Source organism: Dreissena polymorpha, chromosome 8 (genome assembly GCF_020536995.1).
Source record: "Dreissena polymorpha isolate Duluth1 chromosome 8, UMN_Dpol_1.0, whole genome shotgun sequence".
NCBI lineage: Eukaryota > Metazoa > Mollusca > Bivalvia > Myida > Dreissenidae > Dreissena > Dreissena polymorpha.
This window is the reverse complement of record NC_068362.1, coordinates 31,929,272-31,950,145: the sequence shown is the minus strand read 5'-3', so window position 1 is coordinate 31,950,145 and position 20,874 is coordinate 31,929,272. Positions and strand designations below refer to the sequence as shown.

The following is a 20,874-nucleotide window of genomic DNA, read 5'->3' as shown; positions in this document are numbered from 1 at the left end:
GTTCTACTGCATCAAAACAGAACAAATCAAGGAAATGTTGACGAATATATTTTGTTTTATATTTCACCAAGTTATATTTAACTTTTTTGCGACAATTTTCGGTTAACTTTCTTGAGGAAGCTAAGAATGGCAAGCGCTGTTTACATTACCGGTACATAAAAAATAACCAATTTACACATGGCTAAACGAACCTCGTTCTGGGAAAACTTTGCTTTATGCATGAGCGATAAGTGTCTTCCAAGATTGGCCTGTGCAGTCCACACAGGCTAATCAGAGACGACACTAAAGGCGTAAACAGGATTTTCGCTAAGAAGAGACGTATTTTAAATGAAAAATTCCGTAAAAATGTGGCAAGTGCCGTCCCTACGGGCTTCACATGCTAATCTGGGACGACACTTTACGCAAATGCATTAAACTCTGTTTTCCCAGTTCGAGACAAGCATCAAACACAATTTTCCAAGAAAGAGGATCATACAATTATAATGCATTAAAAGGTGACAGACTGCATCAGTCTACTTCCGTTCAGAGGACGATGTCCAAAGTGGGAGTGAAAGTCCCCGGATTCTATTTTAGTAATATAATTAATATGAATAGAATGTCCGACAAAAACGACTGCATCAGTCTAATCAGTCCGTCCAAGTTGCCGGGCATCAACCTCTATTTCTCTGGCGGGGTCAAGGGAACCAGCAGGTACTTCCCGAACTCCTTTGCCGTGTCAACCACCACGCATGCGTGCACGGCGCCCTGTTTCCCGAGAAACACCGCCTCGTCGCTGACCGGATACAGGGGCTGGTGCCAGATATCTGCGTGAATCTGAAAACCAAAACTCCCGTCGAAATAGAATGCAACGAAGTCCTCGAGTTTGATGTCATCGCCCGGAAGTGCTAGCAATGCCACGAACGGTTCTTTCTTTGTGGGAAAAAACACCTGGTCACCGTCAGGGTGGTAGTTAGCCTCTCTCACAAGCACATGCGATCGGTTGTTAGGTGATACGTTGCCTGGTAACCGCCCCGTGACGTAATCGCCGTCAACGGCCTTGTTCAAAGCCGTGCAGTATTCGCCCGTCCATTTGTAGAGAAATTCGCCGCTGATTTCGCCGCCACTGTCTCCGGTACCGGAAAAAAGTGGTCGCCAACCTGAGAGCAACATAACACGACTCGTTTTAAAAGAATGAAGTTTCATAGAGATTTACGTTTTTCTGAAAAGAAAGAACCAGGGGTAGTGAGTTGAACAGTATTAAAGAGTTCACACAACTATAACAAAGTTGTTGTTGTCAACATTTAACATAATCAGAAATAAATATACATTTTCCGCGCAAACTTCGATCAAAACGGTTTGAACCAAATAATCATTGTCCTGTAGATATCCCATTCTATAAAGTCTTTATATAAGTAAACGATTGCAAACTATGTTACCTTTGACCTGTAAATATGGCCTTGGCGTTGGATTACGGCGCCTCAAAATACTTGCAACTTTTGTTATTATTCTTTAACTAGTATGTGACAATCCTTGATATGCACTCTAATTAGTTTTGACTTTTGACCTTGAATGGTGGAATTGAGACTTGGGCCCTGTGTCTTGTGTGCAACTTGCCGTCAAACATTTCCTTCGCTTTTGTCAAGGTATTTAAAGTACATCCCTGTTGGACAAAATAACACACGGGATAAAGTGTTACGATCTACTTTATTATACTTGTTATTCGACCTTGAGAAGTAACCTTAACCTTGCACATTGGGATTTTGATCGTGTGCGTAACACTCCGTCTCATCGTGCTTGCCACCTCTGCTAATTGTGCTCAAAGTTATAATTGCTAACATATCATATAAACATCGAAAAAAATGTAGAAAACAAGCCCGATTTCTGAATTAAATGTAGCTCTCAACGATGTCAGATTATATAATAATCTAGTCCAAATAATTAGATGTAATCTACCGATGTTAATCGACCTCATATATAAGAGTAATTATTATCAAAATAATGTTCGTATTAATTATCTTTGTTTACACGCAAATAAATGACTCGCATTTTTCTTGTGCGTATAATAATATAATAATAGTAATAATAATCTATTTATTTTCTGAAGGTAACTCATTAAGACAACACAGTGATACAAAGTCATGCAAACGTTTTAACAAGTGCAATCTTATTTTCAATGAGGCTTTCAAACAACTATGGTATGCATAATGCATTTCTGAATTTCATGCGAACATGTAGACTTTGACGCATAAGGTTACTGTAACAGTGTTATAGAAGTGTCATAAAAAGCAACTCTATTACATGACTTCTCTTATATTATTGATTTCTCTTTCAATATTGAAATGGTGTCAATGAACAATTATTTATTTACATAAAGTATTTAATACAATTATTTTCTTGTTGATTACATTTTCACATATGCACACACTCTCACGCAGGCACGCACTCGCACACACAAACACGCACACACGAACACACATGTTCACACTCATACAATTACCATACCTTAATTAACACGACCAATAACAATATCAAGAAGTAAACAAGAACAGCCGCGTATATAACGGTAGATACCAAAACAGTCGGAACTTTTTAATACACTTCAATACAGTAGGTTTTGCAACATAAAAATGCGACTAAACGGCTTACCCTTAACTGGCCACGGTGTAATCTCAACTTTTGTCTCGTCAAAGTTGGTCACGATTGTTCCATACCCTTTCAGGGTTTCTTCCGTTGCCATGACGATTGGGACCGGGAATGGGTCGCCATATTTGGGGTCCAGAGCGTCACTGTGGTCAGCGTATCCACTCATGATTCTGAAAGGAGTAACATCCGGGTATTTGGTTATCATCAATCGATGTTAACATTATTATGCAGATCTTTAAATTACGTACTAATGTGAATTTGGTATGTATTGGATCACTAGCAGCTAAAACTGTCTGAATAACGTAGAAATTTCAAGTGAACTCAATCTAGTAGCTACATGTTTATGAATATAGGTATAACAATTTAGTAAGTTTAATACTCACGTATAAATGTTATCTCGAAAGCTTCATTAAGTGACTGAGTTTTAAATATTACCAACGCTAGTTTACACAATGTCAAGACCACATTGTGTATTCGATGTACAAGTACACATACCTCAGCACGATACCTACCATTAAAGTTATTAGCCTCGCTCTGGGAAAACGGGGCTTAGTGCATGTGCGTAAAGTATCGTCCCGGATTAGCCTGTGTAGTCCGCACAGGTTACTCAGGGACAACACTTGCCTGCTAAACTGGATTTTCGCTCCCATTACACGAACAATACCTTAAAAGCGGAAAAAGTCTCTTATGATTAGCATGCACGAACTGCACAGGCTTATCTGGGACGACAATAAACGGTCATGCCTTAAGCCCCGTTTTCCCGGAGCAAGGTTCAGATGCATTTGCGGGAACGCCATAATTATACGAGATTCGTCGTTTGGGTATGAAAAGGTCGGTATTCATAAAGTTTCAAAGTAAATTCTGAAACTAAATTTATAATTTAGATTAATAGCCATATCACCCTTTTCTAGGCCAAATTCAATTGATAGTATATTGATCACAAATGGAGATCATATTAATCTTATTAGCAATATGTACTTGTTTAAAACAGTTTTTGGGACGATTGAACTTTACCGGTACACAACACTTAACATCAAACAGCGTACCCTAACCCTAACCCTAACCTTAACCCTAACCCTTTACACCTAACACATAACAACTAACGCAACACCTTACAATCCTTTTTATCCTATATATTTCCTTAGTATCGGGGGCTACCGCCCCCAAACCCCCGCTTTGTCGATAGTGGTAAACAAGTGCGTACCGGTAAAGTTTAATCTAGCCCAGTTTTTACGTAAACGAAGTAAAAATAAAATTTATTTAAAATATTGCCTAAGTCGTCCCTTAGGATTGTTGGGAATATGCCACCAGGTAAAAATGATTGAGGTTTGTATGTACGGAACAACGCACAGAGATCTCCACACTAGCCATGTTAATGACCATCGCATGAAAAAAAAAATCGTGCAGGCTGCAATTCGGAAAATTTTATCAATTTTCTACTACGACCACGAGCACGTCGTAACTGACGCTTTCACAGATTTCAAACATGTTTAAAGTTAAATTAAAATATTAACAAACCATCGTTAGTGGATAGCTAATGTGTTCAGCCGTTTAAATATTGTATTCAAACAGATGTGTGTTGTTTGTGATTTAAAAAACAGCACTTGTGATGTTTATGACTAACAATGAATAGAAAGTAGTCCTTTAACTGGGAAGGAGTAATATCTTTTCTTTGGAAATAGTGTTTAGTCTATGTTTTCTACACGAACCAAAAATGTCTGGTTAAACAATGTCTCATTAATAGCGATCAGGTAGCGGAATGTTCTGACGTTGTAGTTGTGAAAATGATCGGTTACATGTAATATTTCTCTGAAATTGCACTGGGGGATTACGTTTTTTTTTCTGAAATTCAGATATTAATACTGATATTATGATAATGGCTTACATAAGATTATACGGAAAATAGTGCACACTTTCGGAGATTAATACAACACGTACGGGTATTATTTGTTTGCTCATTGAAATAACTTACAATTTATTATTGTACATGTATGTTTTATTTATTTCATTAAAAACATCTGTTTTTTTAAATCAATTTGATGTGTTTATTTATTCATATATCTGTTAATTTTACCAAACCTTTCCTTTATTTGTTCATCTGTTCGTTCATTTGTTGCTTGTAAGACAAAGTGTTTTTTAACCTGTTTTAGACCGAAAAAAATCCTTGAGTTTATCACTCTGGATCAGCAGACGATTTATTTCATAATATCTTACGGAGGAATCCGAGATAGCCGATGTATCACGATTGTGAGTTTATCTCACGGAGTTTTCCGGAGAATGTCGATATTACACGATTACAGATCGTAATATACCAATCACGATAAAGATCATCCGAAGTTATTGCGTCGTCTAAAAATAGATCACACAGGTAAATACGTTATTTAGCCCACGGACAAGTTAAGTGCTCAGGTTTTCTTTGTGTATGTTTAACATTCCTTCTATACAGCGAACGCTTTGTCAGACGGTTCATTATACAAGTTTAAAAGCTGAAAACATTTAGCAGGTGTTTTATTGATTTGCAAGTGAACGAAATTTAGGGATATTTATCTCGTTATAGACCAGTGATCAATCAAAGATTATGTGACGATTTCGAGTTTTAGACGTTATTTGGATTATTTAATCAGAGATAAACAGTGTGCTATATATGAGCATGATTCATATATAAGACATTAGACCCCAAATAAAGTCGCGACATTCTGAGTGTTTAACATGGATCTACCAAAATTCCTGTGTTGTTTGGGTCTTTTCCTCGAAACATATCAACTGGTCTTCTGCTCCGAGTTTTTCGCGGACAATCGTTTACAGCAGACGATGATTGTTGACCACCACAACAAACGCAAACAGGCAGAAATGCAGCACGAAATTTTGACGTTACTCGGCCTACACCAACGTCCGAACATCGTGAAACACGAATACGAAAATTCGGCACCAAAGTTCATGATTACCCTGTATAATTCGCTGCTTAACGAAGACGGAGAAACAGTAACAGACGACATAGAGTTCCACAGTAGAGTCAACCTTACATTGGGAAAAGCCATAGAACACATAAATGGAACTGACGTCATACGTAGTTTTATTAACCACGGTACGTTTAAATAACTGTTAAATAACGCGACGTCATAGTGTTTCACCATCAATATTACGTAGTAAAAGCTATACGGGTAAATGACGTCATATGATAGTATTTTATTTTTAACCAAAACACGTTTACGTGACGTCACAATTTTATAAACCACTGCACGTAATAACGAGTAACATTAAGTCGTTACGTGACGTCATTGTTTATAAATACTTCACTAAACAATAAAGATTAACCTTCAGCACGGAGCGTATATTGACTCATCTAGAGTCCGTGCGTTCAGTGACATCGGAGTATTTTTTGTAAACGTTGATACCTAATAGTTTCTTTTCGTTAAAATTTTTGGCTTACAGTAGAACCCATTTTCTATTGAAAAAAGCCATCTGAGTTGAATCTTATAAAATGTCATATTGAAATCACTTTTACTCTGAATTTTAAAGCATTTCTTAGCCAAAGAAACAACAATTCTCTTTTTTCAATTTAAGCGGAAATGACAAGATTTTCCCAATCCAAAAGGACCCGACCCCATTCCTAAAATGGCGAGAAAAACACACACTGTTATTACATTAATAATAGTGATGAACGTTCCATGACGTGATAGTATTTTTACTTTCAAAGTTTTGTAATATGATGACGTTACCTAACGTCATAGTATTTGTATTATCCATCGTATCAATATTAGGCGACGTCCTAATTTGTATTTACCATGGTGCATTATTATAACGCTCAGTCAATGCCATAAGTATAATACCATATTTTGTGTGTTAGGAAGAAATACTTGTTTCCCATCAGCATGCAATAATCGAGATAACACCACATCTAGCAAACGAACAATTAACTTAAGTGATGTCATTTTGTTTATTTTCATGTCGTTTAACGTTTAGTGCTCTTTTTAGCTTTTTTGTCTGCTGTTTGGGTTCGGAATGAAGCCCGAAAAAAACGAAACTGAATCGATTAATACAATCACAGAACATATAAAATAATCAAGTCTAACGTGAAATGAAAGCTATTTTTATCGCCTCGCTCCGAATTGGAGCGGGGGGATTATGTTATCTCCGCCGTCTTTCCGTCCGTCCGTCCGTCCTTGCTACTATATCCTCCGGCACGATTTGCACTAGAGCCATGCAACTATTATGATCCCATTTAAATGTTTTCTTTAGCCATTCACATGCTAACATCAGTGCGTGAAAGTTTGCCCGCGAGAAAATCAGTTCGTTGCAGGGCCCGAACTCACGGTCTCCGTAACCCATTTATGCCGAGTGGACTCTCCCATTCATCTTAATTGGATCAATTTATTTCCAAAATTGGGGATGTCTAGTATATTTATTTCTATATTTAGAATATTTCTTACAGAAATTCCTTTAAGCAAACATTGCAGACCAAGACGAGACGCCGCATCACGCGGCGTCTCATCTGTGTCTACGCTGTTTGCCAAGGCCTTTTTTCTAGACGCTAAAGTGTCTTGCAAGCTAGTCCGACAGTCGAAATAACTAATCAACAAATCGTTTTAACGATTTATACATAAACAGTCTTAATTATGAGTGCGTAAATGGTCAGAGCGAGTCGAAATTATGTGTGATGTGAGGCAATCGTCAGAACTTAACTCGTAATTTCGGGATGTTATTTATTAAACGTATCGTAATTATGAGGGAGTTACAAGAGGACTATCTGACGTTTTGATTCGTTAATTTGGTGTTTTTTTTTAAAGAAATATCCAGTACAAGTGCGTTCGCATTTAGATATTAATGAGAGTTAATTATCGAACATACTCGTCACAAATTATATCAGTATTCACAAATTATATCAGTATTTACTATGGTTTCTAAGGTTGCGATTCAAGCGATATTGAGAAGTAAGTACGAAGGAAAACAAGTGTGCTTTATTACTTATTTCTATTTACCGATTGCACGTTTCAATAGTTAATACCTGCACATTTGTCATTTATTAATGCGGAATCTTAAAAAAGGAACCCGTTATTACATTATTAACGCCATTGTATATACCATCTTCAATACACAAATAAACTATTTTCATTTTATTTCATACACAAATACAATAACAACAATATATTGCACAAATTAAAAAGCATGTAAAGAGAACGGAGACAATCTATACCTGTTGACTGTAATAGAAACCTTGACTCTTTGACATTTAACACTACTCGCCACCGTGACATTTATAAGCAACGTATGACAAAACATTCCTGTTAAGCCAGACGAACATCTAATTAATGTTGTAATTGTGTAGTTAAGATGGACGGGAAAGGTCCCTTATAAGATTTGTTTCACTGTGAATAGTGCATCTTAGAATTGAAGGAATTGAAATAATTGAAAAGCTTCTATCTTGTTATTTAATTTATCATTTATCGTCCGATATTGTATCACAGTTGCTTTAAATAAGGAATGCCTTAAAAATTGATTGTATTCTCAAACTCTTAAAACGGTGTGGGTAGAAATAAATATTTTGTCTTAAAACTGGTACCACGTCGTTTATGTTTGTTTATGCCTGTGATATTATATGAGCCCCGTTCTGGGAAAGCTGGGCTTAATGCATGTGCTTCATGTGCCGTCCAAGATTAGCATGTGCAGTCTGCGGCTCTGCTTAGGCTAATAAGGACGACACTGAACTGGATTTTCGTTTTTGTGATTTCTTATTTTTTGGCAATATCGTAGCTTTTTTATTGAAAATATAAACCACCTGATTTACAAGCCGTCGGGAATAGCATTTATATGTTTCGGATTTCACCAGACGCATTGCTTAACCATCTATCCATTAATTATCCATTAGGCTTCCGATTCCCACTCTCCTTATCGGCATATTCCTAGGTTCATGCCAACGTGCACAGACGCTGTCATTACTTTTGATCGTCGGGAATTTTAATGGTTGGTGATATAATATTTATTCGCCAATGCGAAACGAGAGCGCCGACGGCTTTGAAAGTCTATTTGCAAAGTGCAGGGAAGTATCTGCCGAAGTAAATGTAACAGTTGACTGAATGAAAATTTGAAAAGCTATCAAAAGAAAAGTTTTTTAAGAATAAGAACACATAAATGAAACAAGAAGTGGTGAAATATTGCAAACCATATATCTTAATCGGAAAATCATTAATATGTATCAAGGGTGCTTGGTATTTTGCGAGCAAAGTGAAACCCGGAGGAAAATTTTATTTCTGATTGGCTAAACGTTTATAATGCTATTGTTTCAATTGTTTAAGTAACGTTATCATACGATTTTTTAAATCGTAAGCTAAGGTCAAAGTTATATCTTTGTGTTTAGCTCATGTGCTCACGATGAGCTTTCGTAATCGCCCTTTGTCCGTCGTGCGTTGTGAGTCGTGCGGCGTCAACATTTGCCTTGTTAACACTATAGAGGCCACATTTATTTTCCAATATTCATGACACTTGGTGAGAAATTTATTCCAAAAATATCTTGGACGAGTTAGAAAATGGTTGTGGATGATTGAGAAACATGACCGCGAGGGGACGGGGCATTTTTCTTTATATGTTTATAATAAAGCCTTGTTAACACTCTTAGAGGCCACATTTATTTCCGATCTTCATGGAACTTGGTCATAAGATTTGTTCCAATAACATGTATATCTTGGACGAGATCAAAAATGGTTCCGGTTGGTTGAAAAGCATGGCCGCCAGGGGGCGGGGCATTTATCCTTATATGGCTATAGTAAAACATTGTAAACACTCTAAAAGTCGCATTTATTGTCCAGTAATTATTAAGCTTGGTCTAAATTTTTTCGAAATAATATCTTGGATCCAAAAATGGGTTCGGTCTGTTGAAAAGTAAGCCGCCAGGGGGCAAGGCGTTTTGCCTCATATGGTTACTGTAAAACCTTGTTAAATTCACATTAATATGTTAATCTCCATGGGGCTACTCTGAGCAGGTTAGCTCCTTTGTATCTCAGGTAAGCGACTTTGGGCCTTTCATGCCATATTGTTATTGTTTTGTTTGTTATTATTCATTAGCTCTAATGGCCGAAGGCCTGAAGAGCTTATGTCATGGCGTGGTTTCCGTCGTCCGTCCGTCCGTGCGTGCGTGCGTTGGACTTTTTCTTGTTTACGCGATAAAGTCTACAGTTTTCATCCGATTCTTTTCAAACTTGTTCAGTGTCTTTATATTAATGAGGACTCGAACCCTATTGAAAATGGATTACATCCGAGTAAAAAGTCCAGAATTACCTCCCCTTGAATTTGAGAAAATTGTGAAATAAGGCTTGTTTACGCAATAAAGTCCACAGTTTTCATACAATTATTTCCCAACTTGCACAGTGTCTTTATCTGAATTATGAGTCAAACCCTATTTAAAATGAGCAATATCGGAGTTATACGTCTAGAATTATCTCCCCTTGAATTTGAGAAAAAAAATGAAAATTCCGTTTTTTTATGTGATTAAGTCCATAATTGTCATCCAATTCTTGGCAAACTTGCACAGTGTCGTTGTATCAATGAGGATTGAAACCCCTTTTTTAAAAAGAGCAATATCGAAGCAATAAGTCCAGAATGACTTCCCCTTGAATATAAGAAAATTTTGAAATCCCGCTTGTTTACGCAATTAATTCCACAGTTTTCATCCAATTATTTCCAAATTTGCACAGTATCTTTATATCAATGAGGACTTGAACCCTAATGAATATGAGCAGTATCGGAGAAATAAGTACAAAATAATCTCCACTTGAATTTGAGAAAATTCTCCTTGTTTGCGCAATTAAGTACACAGTTTCTATCTTATTCTTACCAAACTTGCACAGTGTTTATAGCAGTAGAGCGATTCAGGCCCTCATGGGCCTCTTGTTATAGTGTTGCGATCGCTTCATTTAAGCAGAACGTAACAATACGTTGCTATTGTAGTAGTTGTTGTTATATTTACCGACTTCGTTACTTATGCAAAGTATTATAAGCACACTGTATTTTGGATCACACGTTCTGAAGTTTGTAATCCTTATTCAAATTATTCAAATAATTTGCAGATTAATAACAAAATACTGATATTACTGACCCCCTCTCTTGCCGCCCCGAATCGAAAATTAATGTTTGCCGTCACAAAGAAATTACAGCCCTAAAAAATCTCGACAGTCTTCGACAAGACAATTATTATCCGTTAAAACTATTTAAAGTGCCGTATCCCATTAATAAATACATGAACATTGAAAAATATGTCATCTCAAAATCAAATACGACGAGATTCACTTTATTAAAAACACATAACTGAGAATGCAAAAAGATAGTAAAAATGTTTGGAACATATTTATTGTATATATTGGAATGATGACATATATTAAACGAGTTAAGGAACAACGTAAATTTAATCAATATCTCGTTTCCATCCACGTTTTATGGGGAATATTTAACATATTTTGGAAATGTATCAATTTTATAAGATATGATGGCTTGCTTATATTTAATGTTTTAATACACTTACATGTAACTGCTTTTTATAGTAAGAAAAAAAACTGACGTCGCCAATATTCGAACCCGTATCGCCAGAATCCGCAAGTGCATGCGCTAACACTGCGCCATGTAAAGTGTCATGAAATGTTGCGAAACATATTACCTATTCAACTCTATCTAGCTTTGGCCAATATCATAATTGTTTTACGAACGAAATGTGTTTTATTTTTAAATTGCGTATAAATGAGTGTTTATTGGATAATCGAGCAGCATAGAACCGAAGAGATACTCTTATTTGCTTGTTTTTAAGAAGCCGAGCTCTCTCAGGAAAAGTGTGCGTTGGTTTAAGTGACTGCCGTGGTATAACTGAAACTAACCCTTTCAGTGCGGGAACCGAATTTTGAAGGCCTTTGCAAACAGTTTGGATCCAGATGAGACGCCACAAAACGTGGCGTCTCATCAGGATCCAAACTGTTTGCTATTCTGATAATATTCTTTGAAAAAAATCGAAGAAAATGCTAATTTTAGAATTTCAGCAGACGACATTTTAGCAGACGACAAATTTCCCAGCATGCAAAGGCTAAACAAATAAACAAAAACAGACATCTGGGAAAACGGGGTTAAATGCATGTGCGTAAAGTGTAGTCCTAGATAAGCCTGTGCAATCCGCAAGGGTTAATCAGGGACGACACTTTCCGCTTTTATGGTATTTTTCATTTAAAGACGACAAATTACCCAGCATGCAAAGGGTTAAAGAAAGTCTCTTCTGATCGAAAATCCATTCAAGGTGGACGTGTCTTCTTAGATTAGCCTATGTGGACTGCGCAGACTTAGCTGTGTAAACAGTGATATATACTAAACACTTTACTCAAACGCATTAAGGCCCGTTTTCTAAGAACGAGGTTCAAATATTTGCAGCAAGCAAGATACCCCACTTGCGTCACGACCGGGACATCACTTTCTACTTTGACACGACTGACGTCGCCATGTCGGAGCTCGTCATGGGGGCCGAGTTCCGGTTGTATAAGGAGGGCCGGAAGTCCCGAGATGCCGACTGTAGGATCGAGATCTTTCGAATAGCACAGGGACATGATCTTGAGTATGTGGACTTTTTGTTGGCGTTTTTCGTTAGGTGTCTTGAAAAATTGTTAAAATGCTAGCGTTTTCGCGCAATAACTCGATAACTTATCGCTATACTGCAGTGAAACATCATTTATATGAATATCCTATGTCAATTTCTCGATAAAGATCTCCTATAGCTTTGATTGGGCTAAGTAGTCAAAAAAGGGGAAACAATTTAACGCTAAATAGCTGAGAACTGATTCAGCTATTGTAATGAGCCTTCGTATGTAGATGTGAACATGTTTTGCTTAACTGGGCTTAATGCTTGTAGGTTAACTGTCTTCCAGGACTGCTCGTGATTATCATGGGCGATGCTTTCCGCTGTTATGCATGTATCATTAATTATTTTAAAGGAGGTATATTGTAACGTAAATCCAGTATAGGTGGATAGTGTCGTCCCAGATTTGCCTGTGCTCAGGCTAATTATTTTTCGGCATGTATTCGGCTGCCTGTGCGCTGATTGGTTGACGTGCTTACCAAGAAGAATTTGATTGACAGCTAGAAAAATCAATATTGGCCACTCGCTGAGAAATTCATTGAAAACAGTAGCTCTTAGGCGGAGGTAACGGACTGACTGAATGACCGGGTGTCGCTCTACTATACTACGGTTATTCCTTGTCAATTATTTTCGGTTTGCGTGATCAAAACTTCCGATTGCAATTTTAAAGATTCGGGAAAAACAACCGATTTTCTGGCGATTTTAACCGATGAATTCGATCGGCAATCGGTTAATAATGACAACCCTGCTCTTGCACCATTAATATGATAACTCATACATCATCAATGCGGTAATGCTTGCATCATCAATATGATAACTCTGACATCATGAATGTGATCTTTCATCATCAATGTGATAACTTGTGCAAGATTGTTGCGGTAATTAGTGCTTCACAGTTGTTATAACTCTTGCATCATTTGTGTAATAAGTCTTACATCATCAGTGTGATAACTCTTACCAGACACTGGAAATGGAGACACTTTTCTTTAAAGAAATTATAAAAACATGATGTGTGTCCCTTTCAATTGACGTTAGCAAACCTTATATCAGCAATACGATCCTGTTTTAATGCTGTATACTATAATTAAAGGCTTAGGAGTGAAGAGAGAGAAGAGCCCATTGTACAAGTTGGGGGAGAAGCACTATGGTCGCCTGTCCATGCCAGCAACGGTTTCAGATGGCGACGAAGACATGACAACTCTTGATGAGGAAGACATAGAGGTGGCCTCCTCCACTATGTCCCTAAAACATTCCCTTGTGGTTGATGAGGCCTCTGACACAGATGAGGTGAGAGGTCTTGTGATTACCGGTATAAAGTTTAATAGGGTCTTTTTGTGGGAAAACTGGGCTTAATCCATGTGCATAAAGTTTTGTCCCAGATGTATTCTGCACAGGCTAACCAGGGATGACAATATCCATCTAGACATGTTGTTTGAAAAGGATATAGACTTCTTCTAAACAAATTATCAGTAGCCATTGGAAAGTGTCCTCCCTGATAAGCCTGTGCAAACATCACAGGCTAATCTGGTATGACACTTTACACACATGCATTAAGCCCAATTTTCTCCAGAATGAGATTCAATATTTATTAAAAAGGTGGCCACTTACAATATTGATGATGGAATACAAGAAAATGATTCCCTGGTGTACTTACATTGGAAAAAGAAACTAATAATTTTTCACTTATTCTGGCTATGTGAAACAGGCAAATATTTGCTTGTTATACTGATTATTGAAAAAATGGACATAATTCACTGCCATTCTGACCATTGTAAACCATGAAATATTACCCTGTTGTACTGATTATTGAAAACATGGAAATAATTCACTGCCATTCTGACTATTGTAAACAATTAAATATTTCCCTGTTATACTGATTATTGAAAACATGGAAATAATTCACTGCCATACTGACTATTGTAAACAATGAAATATTTCCTTATTACACTGATTATGGAAAAGATGGAAATAATTTAGTGCAATACTTACTATTGTAAACAATGAAATATTTCCTAATTACACCGATTATGGAAAAGATGGAAATAATTCACTGCGATACTGACTATTTCAAACAAGGAAATATTTCCTTATTACACTGATTATGGAAAAGATGGAAATAATGCTCTGTTATACTGACTATTGTTAACAAGGAAATATTGTCCTATAAAAATGGGGTATAAGGGTATCACGTTTACAGATTTTTCTAAACGTTTAAACGAAATTAAATAAACGAAACATTACCTTTTAAACGGTATCCCTACGTCTGTTTTAAAAGCATCAGTGCCATCGCATCTTCAAACTGTAAGTAGCAATTATTTCCGGAAGTCATATTTAGTGCATATCCCATTTGCGCAATTACGTCATATTAAAACCAACTGTTCTCGTCCTTGTCGAACCATTGGGTTACACTTTGTCTACTTACATGCGGTACTATTCTGTGACAAAGACGAATTAATATCGAACCAACATTCTTTAAATAAGAGTAAACCGGTTTTAAAATTGTCAATGTTTTACTAAATACGATGTACATCAAAAGATGCATACTTCAATTTAGCTAAAAATATTCCTAGACGGAGATTGTTCGCAATATCTCTTGAAATGAATGCCGATGAAGAAACGTCAGAAAAATTTCCTCGTGCACTTCGTGCCGACGCGCGTCGAATGGTCAAGACGCTTCGGGTCATGCTCATGCAACAAAAGGCGGGAATTTTGTGATGACGTGTGTTAAATATTCAAGACGCCTAGTCCGTACATGGTGTATTGTTATGTTTACGGTATTGTGAATAAGGGGCATGTGGTGGACGTGATACAAATAGTTTTTAATACGAGTCTTTTTCAGCAGCTGTTAACAAGCTTTGCAACGTCGTAACGTAATGAACTAAACTGATTTATATTGATATTGACTGTCGTTTAAACGTTTACAGTTTTTGTAAACGTTTTTGACCAAATTACGAAAGGCGACCGTTTAAAAGTTTAAACGTGATACCCTTAATGGGGTATAGAAAACAAGAGCATAATCATTTATAGTTCAATCTGAATAATTTATAACATTTTTTCTAATGATATCTTGAGCTGCACAGAACACGTCAGTTCCTTTGCATCTTTGGTGCCGACTATTGACTTTTCAGGCACTCTTCTTTATGGATAGGTACCTAAAAGTAATGACTCTTAATTTATGTAAACATGTAAATGTGTATTAAATGGCACATTTATATATCTTACTACCTGTTTTTGCAAGTTCAAAAGCGCAGAAGTTGTCTCTGATAAAAGAAGGTATGCTCTTTTGTGATGATAATATAAAAAGCCATGCTCCAGGAAAACAGGACTTGATACATGTGCATAAAGACTCATTCCAGATTAGCCATGTCATCCTAGATTAGCCATGTCATCCTAGATTAACCTGTGCAGTCTGTGAGATGTCTTAAAGTGTAATCCTAGATTAACCTGTGCAGTCTGTGAGATGTCTTAAAGTGTAATCCTAGATTAACCTGTGCAGTCTGTGAGATGTCTTAAAGTGTAATCCTAGATTAACCTGTGCAGTCTGTGAGATGTCTTAAAGTGTAATCCTAGATTAACCTGTGCAGTCTGTGAGATGTCTTAAAGTGTAATCCTAGATTAACCTGTGCAGTCTGTGAGATGTCTTAAAGTGTAATCCTAGATTAACCTGTGCAGTCTGTGAGATGTCTTAAAGTGTAATCCTAGATTAACCTGTGCAGTCTGTGAGATGTCTTAAAGTGTAATCCTAGATTAACCTGTGCAGTCTGTGAGATGTCTTAAAGTGTAATCCTAGATTAACCTGTGCAGTCTGTGAGATGTCTTAAAGTGTAATCCTAGATTAACCTGTGCAGTCTGTGAGATGTCTTAAAGTGTAATCCTAGATTAACCTGTGCAGTCTGTGAGATGTCTTAAAGTGTAATCCTAGATTAACCTGTGCAGTCTGTGAGATGTCTTAAAGTGTAATCCTAGATTAACCTGTGCAGTCTGTGAGATGTCTTAAAGTGTAATCCTAGATTAACCTGTGCAGTCTGTGAGATGTCTTAAAGTGTAATCCTAGATTAACCCGTGTAGTCTGTGAGATGTCTTAAAGCGTAATCCTAGATTAGCCTGTGCAGTCTGTGAGATGTCTTAAAGTGTAATCCTAGATTAGCCTGTGCAGTCTGTGAGATGTCTTAAAGTGTAATCCTAGATTAACCTGTGCAGTCTGTGAGATGTCTTAAAGTGTAATCCTAGATTAACCTGTGCAGTCTGTGAGATGTCTTAAAGTGTAATCCTAGATTAACCTGTGCAGTCTGTGAGATGTCTTAAAGTGTAATCCTAGATTAGCATGTGCAGTCTGTGAGATGTCTTAAAGTGTCATCCTAGATTAACCTGTGCAGTCTGTGATATGTCTTAAAGTGTCATCCTAGATTAACCTGTGCAGTCTGTGAGATGTCTTAAAGTGTCATCCTAGATTAGCCTGTGCAGTCTGTGAGATGTTTTAAAGTGTAATCCTAGATTAGCATGTGCAGTCTGTGAGATGTCTTAAAGTGTAATCCTAGATTAGCATGTGCAGTCTGTGAGATGTTTTAAAGTGTAATCCTAGATTAGCCTGTGCAGTCTGTGAGATGTCTTAATGTGTAATCCTAGATTAGCATGTGCAGTCTGTGAGATGTCTTAAAGTGTAATTCTAGATTAGCATGTGCAGTCTGTGAGATGTCTTAAAGTGTCATCCTAGATTAGCATGTGCAGTCTGCACAGGCTAATCAAACACTACAATTTCCACTTTATTGCAATTATTCATTTAAAGGAGTCTCTTTAAATTGAAATGCATTCGTGGAAAGTGTTGTCATTGATTAGCCTGTGCTCTTCTGTGTCAGGCTAGACGGGGACCACACTTTATGCCCCATGTAGTAAGCTCTGTTTTTCAAGATTGCGGACATATGTTATCATTTCGTATATGTTTTATAATACTGGAGGGGAGATGTTTGTTACATGCTACTTTATTGTGAAGGATTTTATTATTGTAATATGGAAATCTGGAAAATGACTTTTTTTTTTAAGATTTAGTCTGGATGTTGGAGTAGGGTTTTGAATTATTTTGCATGAGTGTTATGGTTTATCATTTCTTATTCTCTTGATTTATTGAAATAGTTATCTGACTGGAAATCAATGTGACTAGCATGTGTAATAGATCTAAATTAAGAAAATTGAAAAATACTTTATTTTTATGTCACCCAATTGTTTTTGCCCTGTCTGTTAGTTGGTTTGTTGGTTTGTTTGCGTCAACCTTTAACATTGGCCATAACTTTTGCAATATTGAAGATAGCAACTTGATATTTGGCATGCATGTGTATCTCATGGAGCTGCACATTTTTAGTGGTAAAAGGTCATGGTCAAGGTTATCCTTCAAGGTCAAAGGTCAAATATATGGGGGTGGGACATAGTGTTTCACAAACACATCTTGTTTTTAATTTGTTATTGTCTATTTTAATAATAACTTAAGTATTGTGACTGTTTATATTCAACATATATGTCCTTCAACAGTGAATATTCTATACTAAAATTTCAGATTTACCCATATTTTTATTAAATCTTTTTAAAACATGAAACTAACAGACTTGATCTATCTGTCTTCTTTCCTTAATTAAAGTTAGCATGCATTTGGAATGACGCCTGTAGGTGGAGGGTTTCACATTATTAATATTGATGAGTTTCCTCTCTTTATAACTGTCCCAACCTTTATTGGGACTTAATGTCTTTTTGTTTCATATTCTTTCAATTTCTGAATATTCTATTACTTCAAACATTAGTTTACTTAATGTTTAACAAAAACAATTGCTAATGTACTAAAATGGTAATTACATGTGCTTTTTATATAAATTCAAATACAGCCCTTATAAAACAAATCTTTACTCTTAGTTAATATCTTTAGAAATGATTATTGCCTTTGTCCCTTAAACAAAGAATTTTGCTTTTCTTGAATATTGAATGAAAACAAACTATTTTCTCATTGTTATGTTCAATACTGATTTCCGGCTAGATACAGTTGACAGTGTCTAGCTATAGTCTTTATCAGTAACTGTCATGGGCTTGCTATTTATAGACTTCCTTGTAAATGTACACAATGACTTTCACTATCTTTAAATAACCTTAACATGTATGTACACAGGTAGTATTGAAAGTTTAAGATGGCTGGAGTGTTAAATAGCAGAAGTTGGTGACATGTTTTTACATATTTGAATGATTCTCAGAGATTTATTTATTAAAATCAGGTTCTGATTAAGTGGATTAAAAACTTGAACTCTGTATTAAGGTGGAATACGTTTATAAAACCTACATTGGAGTACTTGCGTTGCATTTGAAACAAAAATGAGAATTCACTTGTTAAAAAGAAACATTAAGCTGGTGATATTAGTTGCTGCAATTTTTGTGACCATGTGTTACTTGGCTGGGATATATGGCCTGAAACCACAGAACAGTCAATTAAGCGACTATGAGCTTGTGCCCATGTATGGGGGACATCGTGAAAATAACGAGAAACCCAGTCCCTTTGACGATTATGATGACCCATTTTCATCGTCCCTGATCACCGATTTGAAAGTGTACAACAAAGTAAAAGGGAATAAGTGCCTTGAGCAGAGGGATTTTGTGTTTATTAAAACTATGAAATGTGCCACGCAAACCATGGTTCAAATATTTCGCAGATATGGATACAGACGTCACTTGAACTTTGTGCTCCCAAGAGGGGGTAATATCTACCTCGGATGGCCGTATATACCGGAACTCCAGGATTACAGACCTTCGAAAAGACCATTTAATGCATTGGCTGAGCATAGCGTTTATAATGAGACCGTGATGAAAAGCATAATGCCGAAAACGACTCATTATGTTACTATTATACGAAAACCATTCAGTCAATTCAAATCATCATTTCATTATTTCAATGTGGCGAATATAAGCAGAATGAAAACAACGAAAGATGATATCTCAGAGTATTTGCACCATTTAGACATGTATGAAACTTTCTATAAAACACCCGCAGCTTCTGCGACGCGATACTGCATCCCTGATGAGTTTTCTGTAACGAAGAACTTGCTTTCCCATTGTTTGGGTATGCCACTAGGTTTTCCAGCAGGAAGAGAAAATATCACTTCTCAAAGTGGTAAGGTAGCGGAGTATATTGAGATGCTTGACCGAAACTTCATGCTTGTCATGATTATGGAATATTTTCACGAATCCCTTGTGTTACTGAAACGGCTAATGTGTTGGTCCATGGAAGACATAATGTATCATACAGTAAATGTAGGTCAGTATTCATATAAAGACAAAACGCCTGATCCCGAAAACCTGAAGATATACAAGAACTGGAGTGGAGTCGATTTTCTTCTCTACGATCACTTTAATCAGTCTTTCTGGAAGAAGGTGAAACACCAGGGTGATGATTTCTTTGATGAAGTAAAGACTTTCAATGACATTCACACTCGAGTTTCAAAATATTGCTCAAATCTAGAGGAGGGTGAAAATTCTATGACGATATTGGCGACGGCTTTTAGCGACCATTTTGTTGTGACTAAAGAATACTGTGTGATGTTAGGTGTGGACCTTTTGACGTTTTTGAAAACCCGAATGGAGCGAGAGGAGGGCTGGGTAAACCAGGACACTGGAAACAAAGGGCCAAAAAGGGGCTGCTGAACATGTTAGATTTGTTTGAATGTATTTCTGCTAAAGTAAAATATGTTTGTGAAACTTGTAAACATATTCAATAATTTAAAAACTGAATTAAACTATCTATGAATTAGCCTGTAACAGAGTAAGAAGATTACAGTTAAATATATGAGTATTGTTATGGAATAAATGTATTTTGCACGATTCGTCAATTAAAACAATGCCTATATGCTATTTGCATAAAATAAAACACCAAAAGCTTTTTGTACATTTCAAAATTAATTTTGCACACACAAAATGGAAAACATAATGGGCATAAATTGTGTTGCAATCTTGTTAGTCATATGCCAGGCCTTTTCTGCTCCATTTTGGGAAAACGCCACACTGGAATTTAGGGATTTTCGCATTGTGAAAACCTCATTTTGGGAAAATAATTAAAAGCAAAACTGGCTCAATTGGGAAAAATAATTGCATGTAAATAGTGTTACTTATATTTTAAAGAAGCGGTTAACTGGTAAATAACTACTATTTTGATAACATATTATTTAAATTTTACAAAATATTATGAACATGTGTGATAAGTGCAGGTTTTTTTTATCTGACTCTGCGGAAAGGGCCTGGCCTTTTTTAGGGGAAAAAAATCGCACGAACCCCACGCCAGATTTGGGGAAAATAAGGAAAGTCTTCAATAATCAATTTAACATATTTTACCTACTAAAACAATTTCAAGGCCACAGATAATTTAATTATGCAGTATTTTTCTATTTTCTACACTGGTTCAGGGGGCCGTTTCATAAACGATCATACAACAATGTTAACTTAAGAGAGAATTTTGTAATCTTAATAAGATGACGAACAAGCTCGCTTTGCTTGTCAAATATATACGGCCCTAGAGATGCCAATGTATGTAATTAAGTACTGAACAGATATACCGGTAGACATATGATATTGACTTAAACATTTATGCATCTTCGAAAAATGTATCGTATTGTAAATGTGTACTACGA

General features: G+C 36.4%; 4 protein-coding genes across 6 annotated transcripts in view; 2 read left to right on the top strand and 2 right to left on the bottom strand.

Annotated features, from left to right (window-relative positions):
- The window catches only part of LOC127841392 (uncharacterized), a 605,785-nt gene that overhangs the window by 33,102 nt on the left and 551,809 nt on the right, over positions 1-20,874 (bottom strand). The window lies entirely within an intron of this gene.
- On the bottom strand, positions 34-3,129 carry LOC127841397 (uncharacterized). Of its 2 annotated transcripts, none has more exons than XM_052370218.1 (3): positions 3,006-3,129; positions 2,626-2,792; positions 34-1,136 (listed from the first exon to the last, which is right to left on the bottom strand). In XM_052370218.1, the coding sequence occupies exons 2-3, from the start codon at positions 2,786-2,788 to the stop codon at positions 658-660; spliced, it is 642 nt and encodes a 213-aa protein (XP_052226178.1). In that variant the 5' UTR covers positions 2,789-2,792; positions 3,006-3,129; the 3' UTR covers positions 34-657. The 2 variants fall into 2 exon arrangements, with proteins under 2 accessions (XP_052226178.1, XP_052226179.1); XM_052370219.1 differs by lacking the exon at positions 3,006-3,129 and adding an exon at positions 2,871-2,966.
- Positions 4,961-13,471, top strand: LOC127841396 (bone morphogenetic protein 7-like). Its single transcript, XM_052370217.1, has 3 exons — positions 4,961-5,707; positions 12,022-12,202; positions 13,314-13,471. Exons 1-3 carry the CDS (start codon positions 5,332-5,334, stop codon positions 13,426-13,428), a joined length of 672 nt encoding a protein of 223 aa, XP_052226177.1. The 5' UTR covers positions 4,961-5,331; the 3' UTR covers positions 13,429-13,471.
- On the top strand, positions 16,650-20,117 carry LOC127841394 (galactosylceramide sulfotransferase-like). The gene has a single exon (XM_052370215.1). The coding sequence runs from the start codon at positions 18,572-18,574 to the stop codon at positions 19,892-19,894; it is 1,323 nt and encodes a 440-aa protein (XP_052226175.1). The 5' UTR covers positions 16,650-18,571; the 3' UTR covers positions 19,895-20,117.